This window comes from Salvelinus sp. IW2-2015, linkage group LG22, assembly GCF_002910315.2.
Source record: "Salvelinus sp. IW2-2015 linkage group LG22, ASM291031v2, whole genome shotgun sequence".
NCBI lineage: Eukaryota > Metazoa > Chordata > Actinopteri > Salmoniformes > Salmonidae > Salvelinus > Salvelinus sp. IW2-2015.
Genome location: NC_036862.1, coordinates 12688695 through 12714551, shown reverse-complemented (window position 1 = coordinate 12714551; position 25857 = coordinate 12688695). Strand labels below are relative to the sequence as shown.

Here is a 25857-nt window from a genome sequence, read left to right as displayed (position 1 = left end):
ACCACAGCAAACACAAAAACATGGATTGAGTAATGRTTTCCCAGAACTGGGTGATTTCACTTTACATTTAGGATTCATAAAACATTATTATCCATGTGTTGGTATCTTTATTTTACCTGTAATATTTTACTTTGAGACTCAAATAYCCTCTAATATTTAGAAATTGTTGCATCATCTACTGAGTCAGTAATAAAGGTGGCGACTATGAATGAGAATCAGAAATGTGGTTGTAAAACAAAAACTTAAATCTGAGATCAAATCCTTTTAACCCAGCTCCACTACAGGGTCCCAACTTCACTCCAAGTTAGGACCATGTTGCCAATACACTGTATGATTTGTAAATTACACAGTTTGTGCTTGCCTTTGTTTGTGTGTGTTAGTGTGTGAGAAACGTTTTAGGAGATTAGATGATCATTATGTGTATTATAGAGAATTTACTCTGAGCGCCCCCACACCCCACTCCACCCCACCCTCCTCCTGCCCCAGAGCTCAGTCCTCTCAGCTGACTCGGCTTTGTGGAACACTGTGAAGGGAGTTCTAGGCGTCTTTTCTAACATTACTCACCCTCAACAAAACAAGAACAGACTGCACATCTACCTACCTCACACACACAGACACACCATGACTTAATAAAGTGATGAAAGGAGAACCGGACTATAAACACCTGGGGCACTTTCGCTGGATTTTAAACCTCAATTTGGTGGACTAAATATTTTGTTCTTGTGGGATTTTTTACATTGTGGATTTATATAGATATATAAATATGTTTTGGGGGTATTCGTAACAAAATGATGAATCAATCACTCTGGAAAGATACAGGCCTCTTTTATCTGTTACATTGAGATTTCCTGCTGAAACGTTACCTTTTCACCTTTCACATTCCAACACATGTTGTTGATGTGCTCTTAACAACAACACAAGACTACATTGTGGGTAGAGTGGGTATTAGGACGTGGACTTTCAATGTTTCCCTGGAAGACTAAAACTGAACTTTAACCGAAGATGACGGACCTCACCGAAGTATCTGTTTACCCAGAATCCTCTGACATTTACCAGGTGAGGACAGCGACAGCTTGTGTGGGCCTGGAATTCTGGTTTCAATTTTTATATCAACCTTGTATTTCATGGTGGGAAGTTACTTGGCGTTCCATGTTATACCAATTGTCTTTGCTTTAGCCAGAATGTTTTCTGCAACCCCGCGTTTGAGCTTGAGGGTGAGCGTGAGGAGAAAGTGGAAGGATTAAGTTCTGCCGGTACTGTCATGTCCCCAGAACCAGTAAAGGACCCAGCAGCAAACAGTGAGTCTGACAACCTAGTTTCCCCGTTCCATAACATCATATAACACCGGAGTTGGATAGGCAATAGGATTGGTTGTTTCCAGATGCCAAGACCTATTCAACTTGACCTAGTTGTTGTCTTCCACAATAGGAAAGGGGAAACAAGAATTCTTTGAGGGACAGGAATGTTACAACAACCTAAAGTTTTCTCAACCACCCATGTCTTTCCTCCCATCTTCATCCCTGTGTGTGTGTGTGTGTGTGTGTGTTGGTTTGCGTGTGTGTGCATGCGTACGTGTGTATGTGTCCTAGGCCGAGGTGTGTTCAGTGTGTGTGTGATGCGTCTGCGAGATTCGTGGTGTAGCTGGGGGGCCCTGGTGGTCTCTGTTGCTGCTGTGCTCCTGGTAGCAGCCCTGGGCCTGGCACTGGTGCTCATCTTCACACGTGAGTGACGGGACGGGGACGGGGACAGTGGGAGGAGTGGGACCACATAGATACTGTAAATCAATGTAATTCTATGGGTGGAACAGTGGGACCTCTGATCCTCAAAAGGAACTGATTACAGAGCATGGTGTACATACATTTCACTCATCTCTCAAACAAAGCAGGAAGAACCCTAATTTAAAAAAATCTCAACGTCATAGACACCTACATAATTATGGACAAAATGTCCTTATTTAAACTAGCATTGCCAATTCATACACTATATGGTCCCTTGAGCATGGAATAGCAGTGCAGTACCTATGCACATCACGAACTTGTGTCATTCACTAATGTCCTGTTACTCTATCTCTCACTGGGTTCTTCACCTCACAGAACTAAAGGGGCAGAGTGTGGATGGGGAAGTGGTGTCGACCAATCCCCTGGACTTGTTGACTGGAGATGGACTGCCTCGTGGTCTACCCACAGCCCCCACCAACCACAGTCAGAGGGACAGTACAGTGGCCCCACAGCCAGCCAGATACCCTACCCCTGAAGCTAGTGGGTATTTTTCTACTACAGTTGTATCCATAGAAAAAAAAAAGAAAATTATACTCCAATGATTGTACCTTACAGATGCGTACTTACCTACAAATAGTGTACGTACAACACAGTAATAATACTGTGATACACTACCCTGCACTTTTCTCACTGTCTGTCTGTCTCAGGATGTGGGGGCGTATTGACAGACTCAGAGGGTAGCTTTAGCTCCCCCAACCACCCTGGGTCGTATCCCCCGGACTCTCTCTGTGTCTGGGTGATCCGGGCGCGCCCGCCATCCCTGGTCCAGATCCATGTGTCCTCTCTGACCATAGAAGGACCGTCCCCCTGCCTCTTTGACTGGCTGGAGCTTCAGGAGGAGACGGAGCAACCTTCTGTTGTCACCAGGTGGGTCAAACGCACTGTATCTAAACCTGTTTCGAGGAAGAAGATGCCTCTAATCACAGACCTAGGATCAGATGAACCTATACTGAAGGGGATGTAACATATAGTGACTATGGACACGTTTTACATACTTCTGAACCTAGTGCATGGCAGCCTCTTCATGACACACTGTGGCAGCTAGGTGGCATACAAGTTCTGTATAGGTAGCAACTCTTGCTACTTTATGTCCCAGAAGTTTTGTTTTGCAGTTCTGCTGTTCAGGGARTTTAGGTAAAGAATAACGATACATTATGGTTGCCTTTTGGGTCTGACATTTTAAAAGTTAATGTTTCTCTCCACCCTAGGTTCTGTGGTAACGTGGCACCCCCTACTGTAAACACCAACAGCAGCACTGTGTGGGTGACCTTCCGCTCTGACGGGAGCATTGGAGGCAGTGGCTTCACCGCCCAGTACCACGCCATCACACCTGAACAGAGTGAGTACTGGGTCAGAGGTAGAATCAACAGCTACACTGAACTGATCTTTGCCTTATATGTTCACAGTACATTAACACGTAACATCAGCAACGTGTATGTGTGCGTCTGTTCTCAGAGAGCTGCTCCAGGGAGGAGTTTATGTGTGACCACGGACGCTGCATCCTGCCTGTGTCAGTGTGTGACGGTCAGCCCCACTGTCATGACCTCTCTGATGAGMCCAACTGCAGCCACAAGCACAAAGGTAAGAACAGGGTGTGCAGCACAGTACAGACTCAGCGACTTATCTGCATACACACAGCAGCTACAAGCAAAATAGGGCTGATATGTAAAATGGTAGACTCGCACTGTCATTCGTCTAAGTCTCGTTCATCACGTGGACAAAGTCGTGAGGAAGCCTGGTAATCAATTATAGTAAAAGGGCAATTGTTTGCTTATCTATGCAAAACAAATTATCCTCGTTTTTTGCTATGTTGTTGAACAGAGTGTGGGGGCCAAAAGACTGGACCCTACGGCTACCTGGCGACTCCAAACCACCCAAAGCCTTACCCTCATCAACAGGTACTGTACCTACCTACACCTGATCTAGCAAACCATCACCAAAATCACCAACACGCATCGTATCTAATTGACATACCCAGCCATATACCCAGAATAGACTTCATGAAATCCTACCATGGTAAAGTATGTTTAATCTACTCTTATCTCTCCGTCAGTTGTGCACATGGCGGATCTCTGTCGAGGAGGGTCATGTGATCAGGCTGAGTTTCCGCAACTTCAGTCTGGAGACCCAGGACGTGTGTGAGTTTGACTATGTGGAGGTGCATGATAGTGCTGACAGCGGGACCGGCAGAGTACTCGGACGGTAAAATCTATTATGTCAGCTTCACAATGTGTTCTTTCATACACTACCTATACATGAGCTCAGAAGGGTTGAAAAGGGAATGTTCAAAGCAAGTACATCCAGTCAAATGACATTTTCTGAAATCAAGCATAGGTGTTGTATGACACTATACGACACTATATGTGTACCATAAAACATTCAAAACAGTAACAGCACTCTTAATTGATAAGACGGTGTACTGTAGTAGCCTGTGGTGGGGACTCCTATGGTTGCAAAACAGAAGATGGTCACAAACAGATCTGGAACCAGACTAATTGTACCCTACTGTGCCACAGCCTGTAACACAGTACTACTGTTACTGTACCACAGCCAGCTCTAGCYTTCCTTCTCTATCCTGTCCCAGGTACTGTGGCACTAGCCTGCCTCCTGAGCTGACCTCCTCTGGGCCCCAGATAACCGTGGTGTTTGTGGCTGACGAGGGTGTAGCAGACAGTGGCTTCAACGCTTCCTACCAGGCCATCTCCCTTTCCGAGAGTGAGTCCCCCCATACACAGAGGGGTAGTGTTCAGTAGGAAAGACTGTAGCAAAAAGTTCAGCAACAATAAACAAGGTTCCATTCAGGTAGTACCTCCCCGTTTCACTTCTTACTGAACACGACCCAGATCGGTCTCCCTGTATCTAGTCTATTATGGCTCTTCTAACGTAGAAAATAAGCCAATTTATTAAAACATCTAACAGTGGTTTAAGGGATTTGCACTGGAAATATGAGGAGTGGATCACCCGTTTCCTTGTTTGTGACAGGAACATGCAGTCCTCCTCAGTTTGCGTGCAGCAGTGGGGAGTGCTTGCACCAGGAGTGGCTGTGTGATGGCTGGACTGACTGTGCAGATGGGACAGATGAGCACGACTGTGACAACTCAACCTATCCCCCTTTCAGTGAGCCAACAATACACAACACACACATCATATAATGTGGACCCTGTCTTTCAAAMATAATTCGTAAAATTCCAAATAACTTCACAGATCTTCATTGTAAAGGGTTTAAACACTGTTTCCCATGCTTGTTCATTGAACCATATACAATTAATGAATATGCACCTGTGGAACGGTCGTTAAGACACTAACAGCTTACAGACGGTAGGCAATTAAGGTCACAGTTATGAAAACTTAGGACACTAAAGGGGCCTTTTTACTGACTCTGAAAAACACCAAAGAAAGATGCCCAGGGTCCCTGCTAATCTGCGTGAACGTGCCTTAGGCATGCTGCAAGGAGGCATGAGGACTGCAGAGGTGGCCAGGGCAATAAATTGCAATGTCCGTACTGTGAGACGCCTAAGACAGCAATACAGGAAGACAGGACGGACAGCTAATCGTCCTCGCAGTGGCAGACCACGTGTAACAACACCTGCACAGAATCGGTACATCGGAACATCACACCTGCGGGACAGGTACACGATGGCAACAACAACTGCTGAGTTACACCAGGAACGCACAATCCCTCCATCAGTGCTCAGACTGTCCGCAATAGGCTGAGAGAGGCTGGACTGAGGGCTTGTAGGCCTGTTGTAAGGCAGGTCCTCACCAGACATCACTGGCAACAACGTTGCCTATGGGCACAAACCCACCGTCGCTGGACCAGACAGGACTGGCAAAAAGTGCTCTTCACTGACGAGTCACAGTTTTGTCTCACCAGGGGTGATGGTTGGATTCGCGTTTATCGTCGAAGGAATGAGCYTTACACCAAGGCCTGTACTCTGGAGCGGGATCGATTTGGAGGTGGAGGGTCTGTCATGGTCTGGGGTGGTGTGTCACAGCATCATCGGACTGAGCTTGTTGTCATTGCAGGCAATCTCAACGCTGTGCGTTACAGGGAAGACATCCTCCTCCCTCATGTGGTACCCTTCCTGCAGGATCATCCTGACATGACCCTCCAGCATGACAATGCCACCAGCCATACTGCTTGTTCTGTGCGTGATTTCCTGCAAGACAGGAATGTCAGTGTCCTGCAATGGCCAGCGAAGAGCCCAGATCTCAATCCCATTGAGCACGTCTGGGACCTGTTGGATCGGCGGGTGAGGGCTAGGGCCATTCCCTCCACTGGAAGAGTGGGGTAACATCTCACAGTAAGAACTGGCAAATCTGGTGCAGTCCATGAGGAGATGCACTGCAGTACTTAATGCAGCTGGTGGCCACACCAGATACTGACTGTTACTTTTGATTTTGACCCCCCCCCCTTTGTTCAGGGACACATTATTCAATTTCTGTTAGTCACATGTCTGTGAAACTTGTTCAGTTTGTCTCTCAGTTGTTGAATCTTGTTATGTTCATACAAATATTTACACATGTTAAGTTTGCTGAAAATAGACACAGTTGACAGTGAGAGGACGTTTATTTTTTTTATTTTTTACATTTGTATATTTGTAACACAACTGCTAAGCCTTCAGTAGAATGACTCCATTATGACAGACTAGTAGCCTTTTCTGGATCCGTCTCTCCATGCCTCTACCCCAGGCTCGTCCTGTGAGCCCATCGAGGTGGAAATGTGCCAGGGCCTGAGCTACAACCTCACCTCCTTCCCCAACATCTGGCTGTCCATTGCTGACCAGAGAGAGGCAGCCACGCTGCTCCGCCAGTACATGGTGAGACCGCACACCTGGCCTGTCAACACACAACCACACCGAACAATAGCAATTTCACATGAAATTGATATTTTATTTAATGGGTTTTCAGTTAACTTGAACATTATTTGTAACATAATATAGGTGCATAGCGGTAGAGGCTGCTGAGGGGAGGACAACTCATAATAATGTCCATAATGGAAGGGTATCAAACACATGGTTTTCATGTGTTTGATACCATTCACTCCATTCCAGCCATTACTCGTTTCTACCACGATAAATCAACTACACACTGAACAATACCATAAATGGGATGTGCAGGACTTCCCTTAAGTGTTTGATTCTGATGGAGCTAGATACTGTACAGCCGCTCTCTAACTCTCTCCTCTGTGGTTTGTGGTTATTACTAGGTGCTGATGGAGCTGGCGTGTTTCCAGCCCCTGCGCAGGCTGGTGTGCGGGATGTTCATGCCCCACTGCAGCCCTCAGGGTGGGGTGCTGCAGCCCTGCCGGTCAGTGTGCTCCTGGGCAGAGCAGCAGTGTAGTCAGGCCCTGGACGTATTCACCTTCAGCTGGCCCTTCAACTGCCACCTGCTGCCTGACTCCCAAGACCCTATGGAGTGCTCCAGTCCCTGATGCCTCTGTAGCTTAGCACTTGCCCCCCTGAATGTGCTACAGTACAACCATAGTAATGAGAGGAAGCCAATGCAGGACTGACTAGAAGAACTCTTAAGAATACCATCAAAGCTCCAATCTTTTCAAGGAATCTTGGAGACATGCAATAAAGAATCACAATGTTGCACTCTGCAGACTCAATATGGTGCTAGCTTTGTACAGCATAATACAGATGTATGGAACAGAACTGGTTGGAGTTTACGTGGGAATAGAAAATAAATGTACATATTAACAAAAACATTATGGAATTTTACATACTGTAGCTTGATGTTTTGCAAATGTGTGTGATTGGACCATGCATTTTTTGTATAATGAATTTGACTGAATTATGTTTTCCTTTTCAACAACCAGAGACAATACCTGCATGTTGTACATCAAATGCACATTTGTTGCACTATATTTATTTCTGTCTGCAAGTTCTAAAATAATGATTGATCTTGTCCAGAATCCTATGGAAATAACATTTAAAAAAGGATAGAATCGGAAAACATTTGACACACCGAAACATGGTGCGTGGTGCGTGAAACATGGTGCTTTCATAAGGTTAGTGAATGAATGAACTGTCGAGATTTGACCTTTCTCYGGAATACTGTAGGTTATTATGTCAGTATTATAAAATACAGTGACATTACAATCCAGTGGCTTTGACATGGAAGGTGATTGTTCCTTACATGACCCTACCTGATATCTCATATATTCAATATATCACTTCTGACATGTACGGTTATAATGGATACATTGACTATAAGAAGTCCTCAATTGATCTATAACCCCCAATGATTGATTTCACATATGAAACAAATCAATTGATTATTCTATAATCACAAATACACTATACTTTACAAAAAAACAGTAGTGATGGCTGACATGATTGGTTGTCATGGTGGCATGATGAGTTTGAGCGTGTGTTCGAGGGCTACGGCAGTGAGGCCCCACACGCGGTGCTTCCCGTTGCGGATCACGGGCAAAGTGTATCCATATCGCTCACCGGTACGGAAGTTGGTGTATCCCCGATTCTGTGGGCTGCATACGTGGGAGAGTGACAGGGTGAAGATCTCTTCTACCTGAGATACAAAAGTAAATACAATTTTAACTCCATGTTAGGCGGTAATAGTGTTATTTCAGCCCAAAGGAAAAAAAGAGTGATTGTAACATTTGAAAAAAAGAGTTATTGTAACTGTACCTCGGCAGGATTTGGCTTGAACGACAACGCCTCCAGGGGGCCGAGGTTGGCCAGTACAGGGGCTATCATCATTCCAGACTGAGAGAAAATGTGCCATGATTAGAAAAAGCAGCAGATCAACAACTTACATAGTGAAGACATACTCATATTAAGAAATGTTTCACTGAAAGAATACTACCCCATCTTAAATGGTGTAGAGCAGAGGGGAGCTACTAACTGTCAGTGCGTCACACAGAAAGGGATGGGGATCATGAAGGATTATGGGTAGGGTTAAGGTCCTCACCATATCCCTGAGTGGTTTCAGCACGCCCCACACTTGGCTTGTTGCCACAGTGACGCCCAGTTCCTCACCAGCTTCTCGCAGGGCGGTGTCCACAACGTCCTTGTCCGAGGGGTCACGCTTGCCCCCTGCAAAACTGGACATTCACACAGCACTGTCAATTTCCAGCCTTATGTATGACTTCATACATTCATTTACATGACAATATTGTGAAAACACACTAATAAAGTTGTCAATTTCAGAGTAATTAAGTTCTGTCATATGACATCATATGTCAAACATTAAATACCCCAAAGCAGTGGGAATGGTGCAGGAGTCTGTGGTTACCTGACATCACCCTTGTGTCTGCCCTTCAGTGCTGTGGATCTGAGGGTGAAGAGGAAGGCGGGCTCTCCCTCCACAGAGCAAAGAGAGACCAGCACGGACGCCCAATTCCCCTGGGCCTCACTGGACCCCCTCTTCCCCCGGAAGTCCTTCTCATAAAGAGCCACGTTAGGCCCCAGGCTCTGCCGGCAACGTGCCTCGTTCACCAGTGAAAGGCACTCCCTCAGGGCACCCTCCGGGCAGGAGGCAGCAGCCTGGTGCAGGCCGCGGCTCTGGAGTGAAAGGCTTCTCTGGGGATCCACAGTCCACAGTTTGGGTGTGGACGCAAGCAGTCTGTGAAAAATGTCCTTGCCACTTCGAACAGGACTGTAACTATTACTTTTAACACTGAATGTGACGTTCACCTTCTCCTCAGCAGATAAACATTGGCTACCATTGTCAGTTTGCCTCCTTTGTAGAAGGCACTTGAGGTCACTAAAACATCCAGGGACTTTAGAATTGTCCAAATGTTCCAATAAAGTGGTTTTCGAAGGGTCACATGCTACAAGCACCGGCAGTCGTGGTGTACGTTTCAAAAAAACAAAGCTAGAGTCCTGAGACAATTGAGGGCGGTTGGGAGGGGTGGCTTTTTGTAAGGGGTGTGGAGGTGCAGCGTTTAGGAGACAACTCCCACAACAGGAGGTGCCTCTGCTAACAAGTTGTGAAGAAATGGCTGAAGAGAGAGATACTGCCTCCTCCCCTCCATCCCCCTGACAGAGACTTCTCCCTGTTTTGGGTCCAGTCCACCTCTGACAGGCGTGCTCAGTTAGGGCAGGCACGTTGAGGTCTCTGCCAGACAGCTGCAGGGGTCTGTGGGTCCTGACAGGGCATGTCAAGGCCAGAATCTGTGGACTCCTGAACATTCTTTGAAAACAGAGACGAGACAAAATAATAATTTCCATTGCTCCACTAAACAAGGCTCAATGGTTATGTTAATGTTTTTAAGTAAACCTATTTTGACATGAGTACAGTACAAAGAAATTGGTTRTCCTCACTCTTCACTGCAGCAGTGGTTCTCAAACCATTCCTCGGGGATCTCCCGCAGCTCATGAATTTCCAGTGCTAGCACACCTGATTCAAGTTGCCAAATAATCATGCCCTTAATAAACTTAAGGGAATCAGGTGTGCTAACGTTACTTCAGGGCTACAATACAATTGTGACACGTCTGGTGGTCCCCGAGGTGAGGTTTGAGAACAGTTATTCAAGACTACTGTAATACAAACAAACAAAAAGCTTAACATAGGTCATTTAAGATAGCACATTCTGTAGTTAACATTGTGCAACTACGCTGAAAGTTCAAGTTGCTGTCTGCTAATGTTAGCTGCTAGCACAATGCAAACTCAATCTGGCAAATGGCTAGCTAACGTTAGTGTTATAACCAACGCTATTCAAGGTTGTTAGTTAACGTTAGCTAGTTAAGTGTCTTACCAGTCAGCTACTTTCAAAATGGTTTAAAGTTAACGTTAGCTATTATCAAAGTTGTCAAACAAATCCAATTCGGGTCTAGCTGTAGCTAACGTTGCAGTTGTTCTAGCTAGTGAGGCAATGTTCCCAAGCTGTCAAATACATTTTGCTAGCAAGCTTTCGCATGCAACTAGTACGAACAAATAAAGTTAATCACATCTCACAAGGATCCCAATCTTATTCCAGGTCCGGTAAGAAACGGAGGTTAATGAAACCCCGGGTCCACCTCCCTAAACAACTAAAATAAATATTACATAGCGGTAGACAACTGACCTTGAACATCGACAGCTAGCTACTGCGCCAGTACCCAATATGTCGCTGAAAAAGCTTCATGTCAATCACTTGCCCTTACAAGGTGAAACGTTATCAACCATTTAGAGTTGCCATACCACAAATAATATAAGGCATGTCAAACCATTAACTAAATATAAACGTGTATGTTAAGATTTACGAAAGAAAATAGCTAGGACTATACTCATTTCTTATTTGAAGCAGGYCAATTCCACGGTGACAGAATTTCTAYGAGACTCAGATTTTTCACTTAATGTGTGCCATTCAAAAACCATTGCCTTAAAGTTTAACAAACCATGACTCTAAGCACAATGACTACTTTGAACAATTTACACWGAATATTTTACAAAACAACATTTACTGGAAGAACTGGGCAGATGCAAATTTTGGTAAAAMAATTTCTGTAAAATCTTTTATTAACAAAAGAAATTTGACCATGTTTTCCAAGAACTCTTAACCCATTTGTTCCCAAATTTTCCCCAACCTTGCCACAAGGCAAATGTTACGCCATAACCGTGGCATGTAATCCTTTTTGTTTTTATATATATATACACTGCTCAAAAAAATAAAGGGAACACGTCAACAACACAAATGTAACTCCAAAGTCATCAAACTCATTCCACTTAGGATGCAACATCACTAGATTGGACAATACATTTCACCATGCTGTTTGTGCAAATGGAATAGACAACAGGTGGAAATTATTAGGTCAATTCAAAGCAAGGTACAACCCCCAATTAAAAGGAGCCTGTTCTCTGCAAGCGCCTGCGTGACCCACAGACCAGCCTTCTCAGTTCCTATGCTCTTCCTGGCTCATGTTTTGGTCACCTTTGATATGCTGGCGTGCTTTCACTCTAGTGGTAGCATGAGAGACGGAGTCTACAACCCACACAAGTGGCGCTCAGGTAGTGCAGCTCTCATCCAGGATGGCACATCAATGCGAGCTGTGTGGCAAGAAGGTTTGCTGTGTCTGTCAGCGTAGTGTCCAGAGCATGGAGCGGCTACTCAGGAGACAGGCCAGTACATTCAGGAGACGTGAGGAGGCGTAGGCGAGGGCAACAACCCAGCAGCAGGACCACTACCCTCCGTCCGCCTTTGTGCAAGGAGGAGCCACTGCCAGAGCCCTGCAAAAATGACCTCTCAGCAGGCCACAAATGTGCATGTGTCTGCTCAAACGGTCAGAAACCAGACTCCATGAGGGTGGTATGAGGGCCCGACGTCCACAGGTGGGGGTTTTGCTTACAGCCCAACACCGTGCAGGACGTTTGGCATTTTGCCAGAGAACACCAAGATTGGGCATAAATTCGCACATGGCGCCTCTGTGCTCCTTCACAGATGAAAGCAGGTTCACACTGAGCACATGGGCACATGGACAGACGTGACAGAGTCTGGAAAACGCCGTGGGAGAACGTTCTGCTGCCTGCAACATCCTCCAGCTATGAACCGGTTGCGGTGGCGTCAGTCATTGGTGTGGGGTTGGCAATTCTTTGTGGGGCAGCCGCCCCACAGCCCTCCCATCCACCGTAAGATGAGTATACCTAAAACCTGCAAGACCTCCTGGTACATCCGAAACATCACACCTACGGGACAGGTACAGGATGGCAACAACAACTGCCCGAGTTACACCAGGAACGCCCAATCCCTCCATCAGTGCTCAGACTATCCGCAATAGGCTTGAGAGAGGCTGGACTGAGGGCTTGTAGGCCTGTTGTAAGGCAGGATGGTCGGATACCACGAGGCCCTGCCCTGGTACTCTTTACTCGGGATCGGGATTTGGAGGTGGAGGTTCTGTCATGGTCTGGGGCGGTTGTGTCACACATCATCTCGAACTGAGCTTGTTGTCATTGCAGGCAATCTCAACGCTGTGCGTTACAGGGAAGACATCCTCCTCCTATGTGTTACCCTTCCTGCAGCGTCACTCTCTGACATGGACCCCCTCCAGCATGACATGCCACCAGCCATACTGCTTGTTTCTGTGTATGAATTTCCTGCAAGACAGAAATGTCAGTGTTCTGTCATGGCCAGCGAAGAGCCCGGATTCTCAATACCATTGAGCATGTCTGAGACCTGTTGGATTGGAGGGGAGGGCTAGGGCCATTTCCCCCCAGAAATGTCCGGGAACTTGCAGGTGCCTTGGTGGAAGAGTGGTTAATCTCAACAGCAAAACTGGCAAAACTGGCAAAAAAGTCCATGAGGAAGATCTATCTGCAGTACTTAATGGCAGCTGGTATGTACTTAATACGGACTGTACTTTGGATTTTGACCCCCCCCCCCCCCTTTGCCGTTCACGGCGACACATTTATTCAATTTCTGTTAGTAACATGTCTGTGGAACTTGTTCAGTTTATGTCTCAGTTGTTGAATCTTGTTAAGTTTGCTGAAAATAAACGCAGTTGACAGTGAGAGGATGTTTTGTGTGTGTGTGTTTTTATATATATATATATATATATATATATATACTAACATTCAAAAGTTTGGGGTCAATTAGAAATGTCCTTGATTTTTTAAAAGAAAATCCCATTTTTGTCCATTAAAATAACATCATATTGATCAGAAATACAGTGTAGACATTGTAAATGACTACGTAGCTGGAAACATCAGATTTTTTATGAAATGTCTACATGGGCGTACAGAGGCCCGTTATCAGCAACCATCACTCCTGTGTTCCAATGGCACATTYTGTTAGCTAATCCAAGTTTATAATTTTAAAAAGTTTAATTGATCATTACAAAACCCTTTTGCAATTATGTTAACACAGGTGAAATCTGTTGTTCTGATTAAAGAAGCAATAAAACTCAAAATGGCCAGAAACAAAACTTTCTTCGGAAACTCGTCAGTCTTTTCTTGTTCTGAGAAATGAATGCTATTCCATGTGAGAAATTGKCAAGAAACTGAAGATCTCGTACCATGCTGTGTACTACTCCCTTCACAGAACAGCGCAAACTGGCTAACCAGAATAGAAAGAGTGGGAGTACATTAGAGTGTCTAGTTTGAGAAACAGACGCCTCACAAGTCTTCAACTGGCAGCTTCATTAAATCATACCCGCAAAACACCAGTCTCAACGTCAAAAGTGAAGTTGCGACTCCAGGATGCTGGCCTTCTAGGCAGAGATGCAAAGAAAAAGCCATGTCTCAGACTGGCCAATGAAAAGATTAAGATGGGCAAAATAACGCAGACACTGGACAGAGGAACTCTGCCTAGAAGGCCAGTCTGAGATATTTGTATATGTGGACATACCCTTTGCTMACAGGTGTATGTAATCGAGCACACAGCCATGCAATCTCCGTAGACAAACATTGGCAGTAGAATGGCCTTACTGAAGAGCTCAGTGACTTTCAATGTGGCACCGTCATAGGATGCRTCCTTTCCAAAAAGTCAGTTRGTAAKATTTCTGCCCTGCTAGAGCTGCCCCGGTCAACTGTAAGTGCTAGTATTGTGAAGTGGAAACCTCTCTGCGCATTAACAGCTCAGCCGCGAAGTGGTAGGCCACACAAGCTCACAGAACGGGACTGCCGAGTGCTGAAGCGCGTAAAAATRGCCTGTCCTCAGTTTCAACACTTAATACCGAGTTCCAAACTGGCACTGGAAGCAACATCGGCACAAACACTGTTCGCTGGGAGCGTCATGAAATTGCTTTCCATGGCCGAGCAGCCGCACACAAGCCTAAGATCACCATGCCCAAACCAAACATCTTCTGAAGTGGTGTAAATCTCTCCGCCTTTGGACTCTGGAGTAGAGCAAATATGTTCTCTGGAGGGATGAATCATGCTTCACTATCTAGCAGTCTGACGGACGAATCTAAGGCCCTTTCTTGTTTCGGCATGGCAAGGCCCCCGTGCACTAAGCGAGGTTCATACATAAATGGTTTGTTGATTTTGTTGAGATGTTCCAACATCTAGTAGAAAGCCTTCCCAGAAGAGTGGAGGTTGATGTAGCAGCAAAGGGGGGGACCAACTCCATATTAATGCCTATGATTTTGGAATGAGATGTTCGACGAGCAGGTGTCCACATACTTTTGGACGTGTGTGTGTGTACTGTATGTAAAATAATAAGTGTCACATTTGTGACCAAAGGTAACACACTGCTCTACCTTTAATAAAATTAGCAATTTCCCCAATATATATTTACCCCAGCCCACTTACTTKCTATACAGCAAATGCTCTGGCAAACAAACAAACAAAACACCATCCAACCTGGAACTGAGTGAGTAATGCWTAGTCTGAAGCTATTTTTTTACTTTCAAAAGCCAAGAAGAAAAATACATTACAATGATACATTTGACTTTATAAGGACTGAATGCTAAGGCTACCAAGCTTGCTAGGACAAAGAGATACAACTTCAATTAYCACTGACATGTGAAGTGACTTCATTAGCTGTGGTTGCTGATGCAAATATGGTTGAATCATCAGCATACATGTACACACATGCTTTGGCCTCGAGAGCTGTCCTGCGGTACACCACACTTTACAGATTTGACAGAGAAGCTTCCATTAAAGAAAACACTTTGAGTTCTACTAGATAGATGGCTCGGAATCTACGATATGGCAGAGGTTGAAAAGCCATAACACATATGTTTTTCAACAACATTTTATGGTTAATAATATCAAAGGCTGCACTGAAATTTAACAGTACAGCTCCCACAATCTTCTTATCAATTTCCTTCAACCAATCATCAGTCATTTTTGTCATGTTGAGTGCCCTTTCTCTAAAAGCATGCTGTTAATTTGTTTACAGAGAAATATTTGGTCAAACATAATTTTTTCCAACAGTTTGCTAAGAGCTGGCTGCAAGCTTATAGGTCTGCTGCTGGAACCAGTAAAGGCCCGCTTTACCATTCTCGGGTAGCGGAATTACTTTGGCTTCCCTCCAGGCCTGAGGACAAAGACTTTCCTCTAGACTCAGATTAAAGATATGACAGATAGGAGAGAGAGCTATAGAGTCAGCTACCATCCTCAGTAGAGTAGCTTTCCATCTAAATTATCAAAGCCAGGAGGTTTGTCATTATTGATAGATAATAATCTTTCCACTTCTCCCACACTAACTTTARAACACCCAATGCTTTTCTTTCATTATTTCGTTTTTTATGCATGAATACGATGTCCCACTGTACGTTGTTGGCATTTCATGCCTAAGTTTGCTCACTWTGCCAATGAAGCAATAATTAAAATAATTGGCAATATCAAATGGTTTTGTGATGAATAAGTAATCTGATTTGATGAAAGATGGAGTGGAATTTGTCTTTCTGCCCATAACTTCATTTAAAGTACTCTACAACAAAAAATGTGATAATCATTATATCATTGATCTTGGCTTCATAATACAGTTTCTTCTTTTTGTTGAGTTTAGTCATATAATTTCTCAATTTGRGGTAAATTAGCTYGTCAGATGTGCAGCCAGACTTATTAGCCACTCTTTTTGCACCATCTCTTTCAACCATACAGTTTTTCAATTSCTCATCAATCCATGGAGCCTTAACAGTTCTAACAGTCAGTTTTTTAACAGGTGCATGTTTATCAATAATTGGAAGAAGCAATTTCATAAATTCATCAAGTGCAGCATCTGGAAGCTCCTTATTTATTACATCAGACCAACAAATATTTTTAACATCATCCACATAAGAGTCTTTTGTATATCATCCACATAAAAATCTTTTGTATGATCTCATACACTATTTTAGGCCCAGCTTTTGGAACTTTGGCTTTCCTGGATATAGCCACTGTATTGTGATCACTTTATCCAATGGGTACGGATACAGCTTTAGAACAAAGTTCTACAGTATTAGTAAAAATGTGATCGATACATGTGGATGATATAGTTCCTGTAGTGTTTGTAAACACCCTGGTAGGTTGATTAATAACCTGAACCAGATTACAGGCACTGGTTACAGTGAGAAGCTTCCTCTTGAGCGGACTCAAGGATCCTCTAGGATCAGATTATAAAAATGTTGACAGAAAACCAGTCAATATTAAGGTCCCCAAGAAAGTAGATCTCTGTTTACATCACATACACTATCAAGCATTTCACACATATTATTTAGATACTGACTGTTAGCACTTGGTGGCCTATAGAAACACCCCAAAAGAAAAGGCYGTGTATTTATTTTAACAAGAACTAGGCTATTTATATCCACAGAGAAGGTGAAAATGTGGTTCCTTCTTGGAGAAMGTGAAAAACCTGTTGGTTAAAAAATGTAGACAACTGAGGCGGTCCTGCAACTACAGTGTTTTTGCCTCATCAATGTGACTGTGACATTTTTTACATTCATTTTTATTTAACCTTTATTGAAGGAAAAAGGAAACCGCACAGTGCTCTTGATGAGGCCGATACGTAAGCTTATTAAAGATCAGTGATACGATCAAGAGCAGTGTGCGGTTTCCTGTTTCCTTCATCTTGTTCAACTGTTGCCATGCACCTGCAAATAAGATTGCTCAGATGTGCGAGTGCCTTTTGAATTTAACCTTTATTTAACTTGGCAAGTCAATTAAGAACAAATTCTTATTTACAATGATGGCCTACCCCGGCCAAACCCTTACATCAGTCAGAATGTTTTGGAAACTCCTTTCCGGTCTTACCTGTTTTTCCTGCCTCACCCAAGCCCAGCTCATTTTGGTTTTAACCAGCATGCTGTGACATTTGGGAAGCATTGMCAGTCTTACTTAGAATGACTGTGGTCCACTCTATCTCCAGGACCTACATTTCCCACCACCATGGCCACTGCCGCATGGCCTGAGGAGGAGTTTGTGTGCTCTGTCTGTCTGGAGACGCTACGTGACCCTGCCACGTTGCCCTGTGGTCACACGTACTGCCTGCCCTGCATCCAGGGGCACTGGGACCGGAATGAGGCCAAGGGTCAGTGTAACTGCCCCCAGTGTAGGCAGGTCTTCACCCCACGACCCTCTCTGGCCAAGAGCACAGTGCTAGTGGAGGCCATGGAGAAGCTGAGAAGAAAGGGCATCCAGGAGCATCTCTACCTCTCCATCTCGTCTGCCCCACCATCCATGCCTGTCTACCTGGAGGTGTGTTCGGACACAGGCCTTCGCCAAGGGGGGATGTACCCCCAGCTGCCAGTCGTCAGCCACAGGCTTTGCCCTCAACACCAGCGGCCCCTAGAGCTCTACTGCCATGACGATAAGGAGTGTGTGTGTGACGAATGTTGTCGTCAMGGACACAAGGGCCACCGTGTGGTTAAGTCAGAAGAGGAAAGGAAGGAGAGACAGGTAAAGAACCATGACTGTGTGTTTTGTCTGTTGCCACAACTATTTTATTTGAATATAACGGCATCATTTGAATTTGAGAAAATACTGGGTGCTTGAGAGAATCCGGTGTTTCTGTATACTGTGTCCCTATGTGCAGAGGGAGCTAGTTCCGATGCAGGCCGAGACACAGAGGAGGATCCAAGAGATGGAGAAGGAGCTCAAGGAGTTCCCACAAGCTGCCCAGCTCCACAAAGTAAAGGAAACCCCTCATCAATGGCAGTATGAGTAAAATATGTTGTGGTTACATAATTTGTTGTCAGAGCCTAGTAGTTAGTCACAGTTTCATAACACTCTGTCCCCTCTTTCACTTTTTCCTCTTCCTCCTCGTCTCTCCCCCTCTATCCATCCCTCCATTTATGCCTTGCTTCTCTCAATGTCTGTGTCCCCTCTCTTCCCAGAGCTCAGTCCATGCCCTACAAAAGGAGGGTGTAGAGCTCTTCTCTGAGCTGGTGAAGAGTGTGGAGCTGATGGGTACCGAGGTCGGGGAGCTGCTTTGTACCCATGAGGCCTCCATGGGCAGCCGGTCTGAGGGCCACATCCACAAACTGGAGCAGGAGCTGGCCCAGCTCCGCAGGAAAGACCAGGAACTCAGCAGACTGGCCAGCATGCAGGACCACATCTGCTTCTTAAAGGTACAAGGGGACAAGATAATGGGATTGAGATGATGACAGTTTAATTCAGACAAGTGCCAATGACCATCCTCACCACTAGGTGTTATTGTCTTAATCTATCGTCCTTCACAGAATTTCTTCACCCTGGAGCCCCTCACACAGAATGGGGGCAGAGAGGGGGTAGGGCTGGGTGAGGAGGCCCTTGTGTCTGAGATTCAAACCGTGATGGAAGAGCTAAGAGATGGACTAAAGGATCTCTGTAAATCCAGCATGGCCAAGATCTTCCGAACTGGTGAGTCCATGGGTGTTTCAATAGCCTGAAACATATACAGGGAAATTAGGACCTGTTTTACTATTTTCCCTTTTGATTGTGTTGGTTCTGTTGAGAATGATCAAAGGTTGAGCAGTATATGCTTCTCAATATTACTGAAACTGTTTCTTGCTTGTAGTGAATGATGCCACTCTTAGTCCGTCTCAGTTGTTCAGTGGTCAAGCTGCAGGGAACGGAGCATCTACTGACAACAATCAGGTGGCTACACAAAACACAGGTAAGCATCTACAAGTCATGCTAAAAGAAAAAGAAAACACAGAAAGGTGCAGCTGCCATTTCCTATCAGAATGTTAGTCTTTTTTTATTTGTATTAATCTCTCTGCAGCTTCCAAGGTGCCATCAAACCCTCGACTGAACACAGGTAAATGTTTCATTCAGTCTTTGTATGAGAAGATTATCAACCTTTAATAACAGACTAAAGATGCTTTCCCTTGTTGCATTTTAGTATGTGAAATAACATTAAACCTTTCACCTCTACCTGCACCTAGCCGATTAAACTCAACTCCACGGAGTTGAGCYGCGACTAGTGTCGGCGGACTGGAGCTCCAACGTCACATATAGACGTTTTTATAAAAAGCTCCCAGAGAATAGCCAGCAATTACACACATTGTGCACTATTCTTTGGGTGCTGAAATCAGTCGTTTTTGATAAAAACGTCATTTTATGTGACGTCGGAGCTCCAGTCCACCCATACTCATCTCGATCATAAATCGTTGAGTTCAGTCGGCTGCCTCCACCAAGACCTCGAGGTAAACGCATTAAGAGTATTCTGAAAAAAGTTAAAGTTTCAGAATAACCGTAAAAACAGCTTTCTTATTTTCTCACCTCTATTGCTTTTCTTTAGTGAATGAGGTGACATCAACAAACTTTCTACGTTAACCTCCATTACCTCCAACTGGACCTCAAGATAAATGTATAAACAGCAGTTTGAGGATTTTTCAGTGTAGTTCCAAAGTTTGCATTAAAATGCAAATAAAATGTTGACATTAAACATTTTTATTTTCTCTCACTTTTAGTGAACCAGGTGACCACTGTTGGTTTGGCAAACCCAGAGCCGAAAACCAGAGAAGAAATGCTCAAATGTGAGTACCCCTTTTACTGCTTTTCACCCTTTAAATAGTAATAGAAATGGAGCCAAATTCACCATTGAAGCATCTTCAGATCTTCAGACAACAAAAGTGAGTGTGGACTACAAAGGAAGACAATAGCATCACCAGTCTTTCCTGTATTTCTCCATGTAGTTTGCTTAAATCCAAAATTCGACCCCAACACTGCGTACCGCCACCTGAAACTGGGTGATGGGGATCGTAAAGCCACTCTGAAAGCAGAGAAGCAGAACCAGCCGGAGCACCCCGACCGTTTCATCTACTGGAGACAGATACTGTGCAGGGAGCCCCTGGCTGGAAGCCCTCACTACTGGGAGACAGAGTGGACYGGCCAGAAGGTGTGTTATTACTGGCATAGAAATAGAATTACTYGAAGGGACCCAGTGTCCCAGACTACGACCACGTTTGACTCGAATACTCATGCGTACACACCAGTGGAGGCTGCTGAGGGGAGGATGGCTCATAATAATGGCTGGAATGGAGTCGATGGAATGTTATCAACCACATACACACCACGTGTTTGATACCATTCCATTGGCTCCATTCCAGACATTATGAGCCGTTCTCCCCTCAGCAGCCTCTACTGGTACACACTCAATCTAATTATATTTCTATGGTTGCTCCCTCGTCATTAAGATCACATCAACTTATGTTATGTTCTTGAGAGGTGCCCTTGATTTGAATCTATCATCAATTTAGTTTTCACTATTTTGGCTATGAGTATTTTACTTTGTTTTTATTGTTTGTCACTCAGATCACTATCGGCGTGGCCTACAGAGACTTGGGCAGGAAGGAGGCTGACGACAGCAGCAGGCTGGGCTACAATGAGCAGTCTTGGAGCCTGAACTGGTCTGGGACGTGCTTCTCCATGTGGCACGCTGGGAAGGAGACCCAGCTAAGTTCAACCAAGGCTCGCAGGCTGGGGGTGTACCTGGACCAACATGAAGGAGTACTGGCCTTCTACAGGATCTCCAACAACCAGGCCCATCTCATCCACTCCCTCCAGACAGACTTTACTGGCCCCCTCTATCCCGGGTTCCGCTTCTGGTCAGGGGTTGGGGCGTCTGTGACTCTATGTCAACTGGACTAGGCTGGCATCTGGTCGTTCAGATCCATTCTGGAAGCCATGAGAAGGAAGTCAGCAATGATAATACAGTGCTCAGTGCTTAACAACAGTTTATAGAACTGAGAGGAAAGTTCCAGTATTAGATGCTGATTTGCTGATAGCTTGTTCCAGCCATATCTCAGCTGCTGTCCTATTGTAATGTGCCCTTTTGGATTGTAAGAGTTATATTCAAATGCATGATAAATAAATAAATAAAAAATGAGCATAAACAAAGTTGATTRAGGTGAATTTGAATTGTTTACAAAATGCCAGTCCTGCTTCGACTCATTTGACAACTTCTGACCCTTACTCTCTGCTCATCCTCCCTCTACCTCCCCTCCCCTATCCCCCCCCCTGTCCCCAGTGGGCTGGACTGGGGCCCTGCCCTGTGGGAAGTGGGACTGTGAGTGTGCCATCAAGAGCCAGCCGGGCTGCTGCTGTGTGGCCAATGAGATGACTATGCTAGAGGACAACACCTTCACGCGCATGGTGGACAAATGGGAGCAGCTCACCTGATTGGAAAACGACATCGAGGAAGTCACAGGTACTGGAAAATATGTCTGTTTCCTAGTCAGAATAAGTCAGGAACCATGGTAGGAAGCTTGACATATCCCTAATGTTCATGTCCCAGGCTCCTAACTTCTTCTGTTTTCCTTCCCTCTTTCTGTGACTCAGGCAACAGTAAGATTATGTTTAGCGCGGCGATGAGATCTAGAAGCGACTGCTTCGGGCCCTTCACCAGCAACGTGCCAATCCGCTACTACTTCATCTCTCTCAACCAGGGCAATGGATACAATGACGCTCTGGGTAGGACGCCACACTGCGTTGTCACATCATTTCCCCACATACTTACTGGATAAATAACATAACACAACCTAAAACACACATACTCGCACTCACCCCCACACACACCTACACTCACACACACCTACACTCACATCTCCCTGTGTGTGTCCTCTATCCAGGTACCTTCATCGCCCCCCGCGCCGGCCTCTACTCCTTATCCTTCACGGCCTACTCCAACGTGGGCGTGGACGGCGAGCGTCTCTACCACAAGGTGCAGCTGATGAAGAACAACAAAGTGGTGGCCTCTGTGTGGGAGGACAACCGGGAGAACACGAAGGACAGCGGAACCCAGTCGGTGCTGGTGTCTCTGCGCCAGGGCGACAAGGTGTACGTGGAGCTGCTCTCTGGKAGAAGTCTGTGTGGCAACACCAAGGAGTTCAACAGGTTCAGTGGATACCAGGTCTACCCCTTCACACAGGAGTAGAGGGGAGAGTCATACACACATGAACACACACGTACAGTACATGCATGAATACACACACACAGAAATTCATACATGCATGTGCAAAGACATACGGATATGGCACGCACAAACACATAAACACGCACACATACATGTAGACACATACACATACTTTGTAACAGATCAACTCACTGGCATACTGAGCATGACAATACAAATGTGATGAAATTATGGAAGTGTAACGGATGTGAAATGGCTAGCTAGTTAGCGGTGGTCCGCGCTAATAGCGTTTCAATCGGTTACGTCACTCGCTTTGAGACCCTGAAGTAGTGGTTCCCCTTGCTCTGCAAGGGCCACGGCCTTTGTGGAGCGATGGGTAACGACGCTTCTTGGGTGACTGTTGTTGATGTGTGCAGAGGGTCCCTGGGTCGGGGCGAGGGGACGCCATAAAGTTAAAATGTTACATTGATGCTGTTGACCCGGATCACTGGTTGCTGCGGAAAAAGGAGGAGGACTGAAATTATGGAAGTGTAACGGATGTGAAATGGCTAGCTAGTTAGCGGTGGTCCGCGCTAATAGCGTTTCAATCGGTTACGTCACTCGCTTTGAGACCCTGAAGTAGTGGTTCCCCTTGCTCTGCAAGGGCCYCGGCCTTTGTGGAGCGATGGGTAACGACGCTTCTTGGGTGACTGTTGTTGATGTGTGCAGAGGGTCCCTGGGTCGGGGCGAGGGGACGCCATAAAGTTAAACTGTTACAGAAGCAGATATTCAAACATTGATCGACATCTAAACTCAAATGCAATTCTACAAAGAGCCAGAGCCTCAAATAAATCATGCAATTACAATGTTCCAAGTGTGTCTATTGGGTGTGTCTGTGCACCATTGTAACCAATAATATTCCATGTATAGTGAAATTCAGACAGTCTGCCTTTGAAATAGTATTGCTTTGAACAAAATAAAAGCTGGTTTGTTACATGAAGCAGGACACGTGTCATCGTGTGCTGTTTATTGTTTTTTGAAATGGCCCTTCACGGGTGTGGTCTTTCCATAGGGTCTAAATTGATTAATGTATCTCTAAATGAATGCTGAGTTAATGAATAATAATGGTACCTACAACCAAATAGGTATACAAGTTGATGATAATGAGCCTTAGGCTAGCTAACCTAAGTGTTATTATGATTGGCTTGTATTTTGTTGTAGTTAGCATAATTATTTAGAATTTAATCAGGGTTCCGACGAGTCATGGAATTGCTGTAATATCTTGGCATTTTTAAATGTGCATTTCAGATTGGAAAAGTCATGCGATTTAATAGAATAATTTCTGAGAAATTGGGAATTACAGGTCTACATACGGATCCCTGTTTGGAAATGAAATGAGCCTATCTTGTATTTTCGGTCGTTTTTTCACATTGCACTGTCCAGTGTGCTTTGGTCTTTGTCTTGAAAATTCTTATCTGTAGTTCGCAAGTCAATCGCAAGTTAACTTTTGTATGTATGAATGGGAAACCTGTTTAATATGGGTCGCTAAAGACCACCAGTCCATTTATTTAATACAACAAATCGAGATCAAATTTAGATGAGACCACATTCGTTCATCTGCAGAAGGGAATTCTGATCCAAAACCACCTCTATTTTGACAACACAGACGCATAACGCTTTCATTGGACAGCAAAATGGTTGTGGCGCGCGAAAGTCAGACCAGAGCATGCTGGCTCAGGCAAGGGGTCMTTGCTTCAAGTTCTGATCAAACCAMTAGGATAATGATTGTAGTCAATAACTTAAGTTGGCAAGTTAAGTATGTAACAAGACACGTGATGTAAATTCTATTCACCTAATTAAAATGAAGGCCTACATGGGGGAAAAAGCTCTCGGGAAAAGCGCAGGTCTCGCTCTTAAAAATACTTTTGTAGGCCTACATTTTAATTATGTGTATAGGATTTACATGAGGAGAAAAGCTCTTGGGAAAGCTTAGGTCTCGCTCAGAGAAAATATATTTGCATAGGCTACAATACCAATACAATTGGTATCAACTGTGTGAGTGTGCTATAGTTCGACACGTGTCAATTCATTGGTGGACAGCGCCCTGCTGCTGCGGAAATGGTTCGAGACCCTTTAAGATTGGCAGTAGCCTACTTGAGTAAAGAATATGGCTTTATCCGCCTGACCTTGTCCCCCGGGACAGGCGAGAGATAAGCCTATGTTTTTAGTAGTTTATCTCTGATTTAGGGAAGTGTATGTATTTACTGCTAGCCAAATTAGCAGTTTATCTTAGTGAATGGCCTATAGGACTTGGTATCATAATTTTGAATTGACTAAACACTTATCTATTGATTATTTTGTTAATATTAAAGTCTTGAAATTGAAATTCATTGACGAAGACCCATAGAACCATAGAAATAGATCTGATCAGAGCAAATGGCCCACATTGTGACGCTTCATAGTTGCCATGGTAGTAGCATCGTTGCATCATGCCTAGAACACTGAGGAAAGCATGCTAGAACACTGAGGAAAGCAGAGGAGTTGTGAAATCTGAATTCAACCTCACTGGGCAAGCTAATTACTATTCAGCTGACTTTTCAGTCTCTCTGGTGGATTATTACAGAGCTTCATTGGAACAACTTGAATCAATTATGTTCTTGAAATTTCAACATCATTGGAACGTTTGAGCCTGTGATCTTCACCATTGGCACAGGTAAGAGTGAAGGTGAGTATGATTGTTATGTTTGTTGCTTCTCCCATTTCTCTGGAGGAGTTTTACAAATGTGTTGTCGATTCCACCGTAGTGATTACAAACATCAAATCATGTAAAGTAGGATACATAACAATAACTTGATTGGAAGGCCAGTTACAATCCCCCGGTACTGGGATACCCAGGTTTGAGATCCGCAAGGGGAGTTGCACTATTGGTGTTCGCTAAAATCGCTACCTGTGTGGCAGCGAGAAGTTAGTCTATTAGGGGCCATTGGAGAGGTGTGCTCACGTGAGCGACTTGCTATAGTGAAGTGTGGGGACAAACGTTCCAGACATCATAGAACACCTCAACATGTTTTTGTTGTTGCATTTTTTGTGATATATTCGTGTTTCCTAGCAAAGAGTGGTGCGGTTTCTAATGAACTGTAAATAAGGTAACTGCTTCACCCTACAGTTAGCCAACGTGCTTACAATTAGTCAGCAACCCGTTTCTACACTATTTTAATAGCTACCGCCACTGCTCCAATTGTGGGTAGCTGGTATGCCTATGGGCTGAGAGATCCGCAAGGATTGTTGCACTATTGCTATTTGCTAAAATCGCTACACTGGTGGCAGTGGTGGGATGGTCTCTTCGGGGCCATTGGAGTGGTGTGCCCACGTAGGGACTTGCTATGG

General features: G+C 44.7%; 3 protein-coding genes across 8 annotated transcripts; 2 read left to right on the top strand and 1 right to left on the bottom strand.

The window, feature by feature from the left end:
• Window position 1: 1 nt before the first annotated feature.
• On the top strand, window positions 2-7491 carry LOC111982535 (membrane frizzled-related protein). The gene is made up of 13 exons (XM_024014103.2): window positions 2-1056; window positions 1181-1298; window positions 1590-1721; window positions 2094-2258; window positions 2426-2645; window positions 2987-3117; window positions 3234-3359; window positions 3600-3676; window positions 3832-3980; window positions 4363-4493; window positions 4761-4895; window positions 6471-6598; window positions 6988-7491. The coding sequence occupies exons 1-13, from the start codon at window positions 1003-1005 to the stop codon at window positions 7210-7212; spliced, it is 1791 nt and encodes a 596-aa protein (XP_023869871.1). The 5' UTR covers window positions 2-1002; the 3' UTR covers window positions 7213-7491.
• On the bottom strand, window positions 7158-10919 carry LOC111982537 (uncharacterized). Of its 6 annotated transcripts, XM_070434034.1 has the most exons (6): window positions 10073-10500; window positions 9042-9941; window positions 8718-8850; window positions 8435-8512; window positions 8240-8315; window positions 7158-7248 (listed from the first exon to the last, which is right to left on the bottom strand). In XM_070434034.1, exons 1-6 carry the CDS (start codon window positions 10171-10173, stop codon window positions 7190-7192), a joined length of 1347 nt encoding a protein of 448 aa, XP_070290135.1. In that variant the 5' UTR covers window positions 10174-10500; the 3' UTR covers window positions 7158-7189. The 6 variants fall into 6 exon arrangements, with proteins under 6 accessions (XP_070290135.1, XP_023869880.1, XP_023869878.1 ...); XM_024014112.2 differs by lacking the exons at window positions 7158-7248; window positions 10073-10500 and adding an exon at window positions 10816-10919 and having other exon boundaries at window positions 7615-8315; XM_024014110.2 differs by lacking the exons at window positions 7158-7248; window positions 10073-10500 and adding an exon at window positions 10507-10853 and having other exon boundaries at window positions 7615-8315.
• On the top strand, window positions 10215-22043 carry ftr86 (finTRIM family, member 86). The gene is made up of 11 exons (XM_024014106.2): window positions 10215-10258; window positions 17521-18050; window positions 18187-18282; window positions 18488-18721; window positions 18833-18992; window positions 19150-19248; window positions 19357-19392; window positions 20048-20113; window positions 20273-20475; window positions 20892-21786; window positions 21918-22043. Exons 2-10 carry the CDS (start codon window positions 17541-17543, stop codon window positions 21225-21227), a joined length of 1740 nt encoding a protein of 579 aa, XP_023869874.1. The 5' UTR covers window positions 10215-10258; window positions 17521-17540; the 3' UTR covers window positions 21228-21786; window positions 21918-22043.
• Window positions 22044-25857: the final 3814 nt, after the last annotated feature.

Excerpts from the sequence above, each read along its gene's own strand:
- LOC111982537 (XM_024014108.2), bottom strand. The coding sequence starts at position 10,173 with ATGATTATTTGGCAACTTGAATCAGGTGTGCTAGCACTGGAAATTCAT. Across the intron at positions 8,851-9,041 it reads AGACACAAGGGTGATGTCAG|TTTTGCAGGGGGCAAGCGTG; the intron begins GTAACCACAGAC and ends GTGAATGTCCAG. Across the intron at positions 8,316-8,434 it reads TCAAGCCAAATCCTGCCGAG|GTAGAAGAGATCTTCACCCT; the intron begins GTACAGTTACAA and ends TTTGTATCTCAG.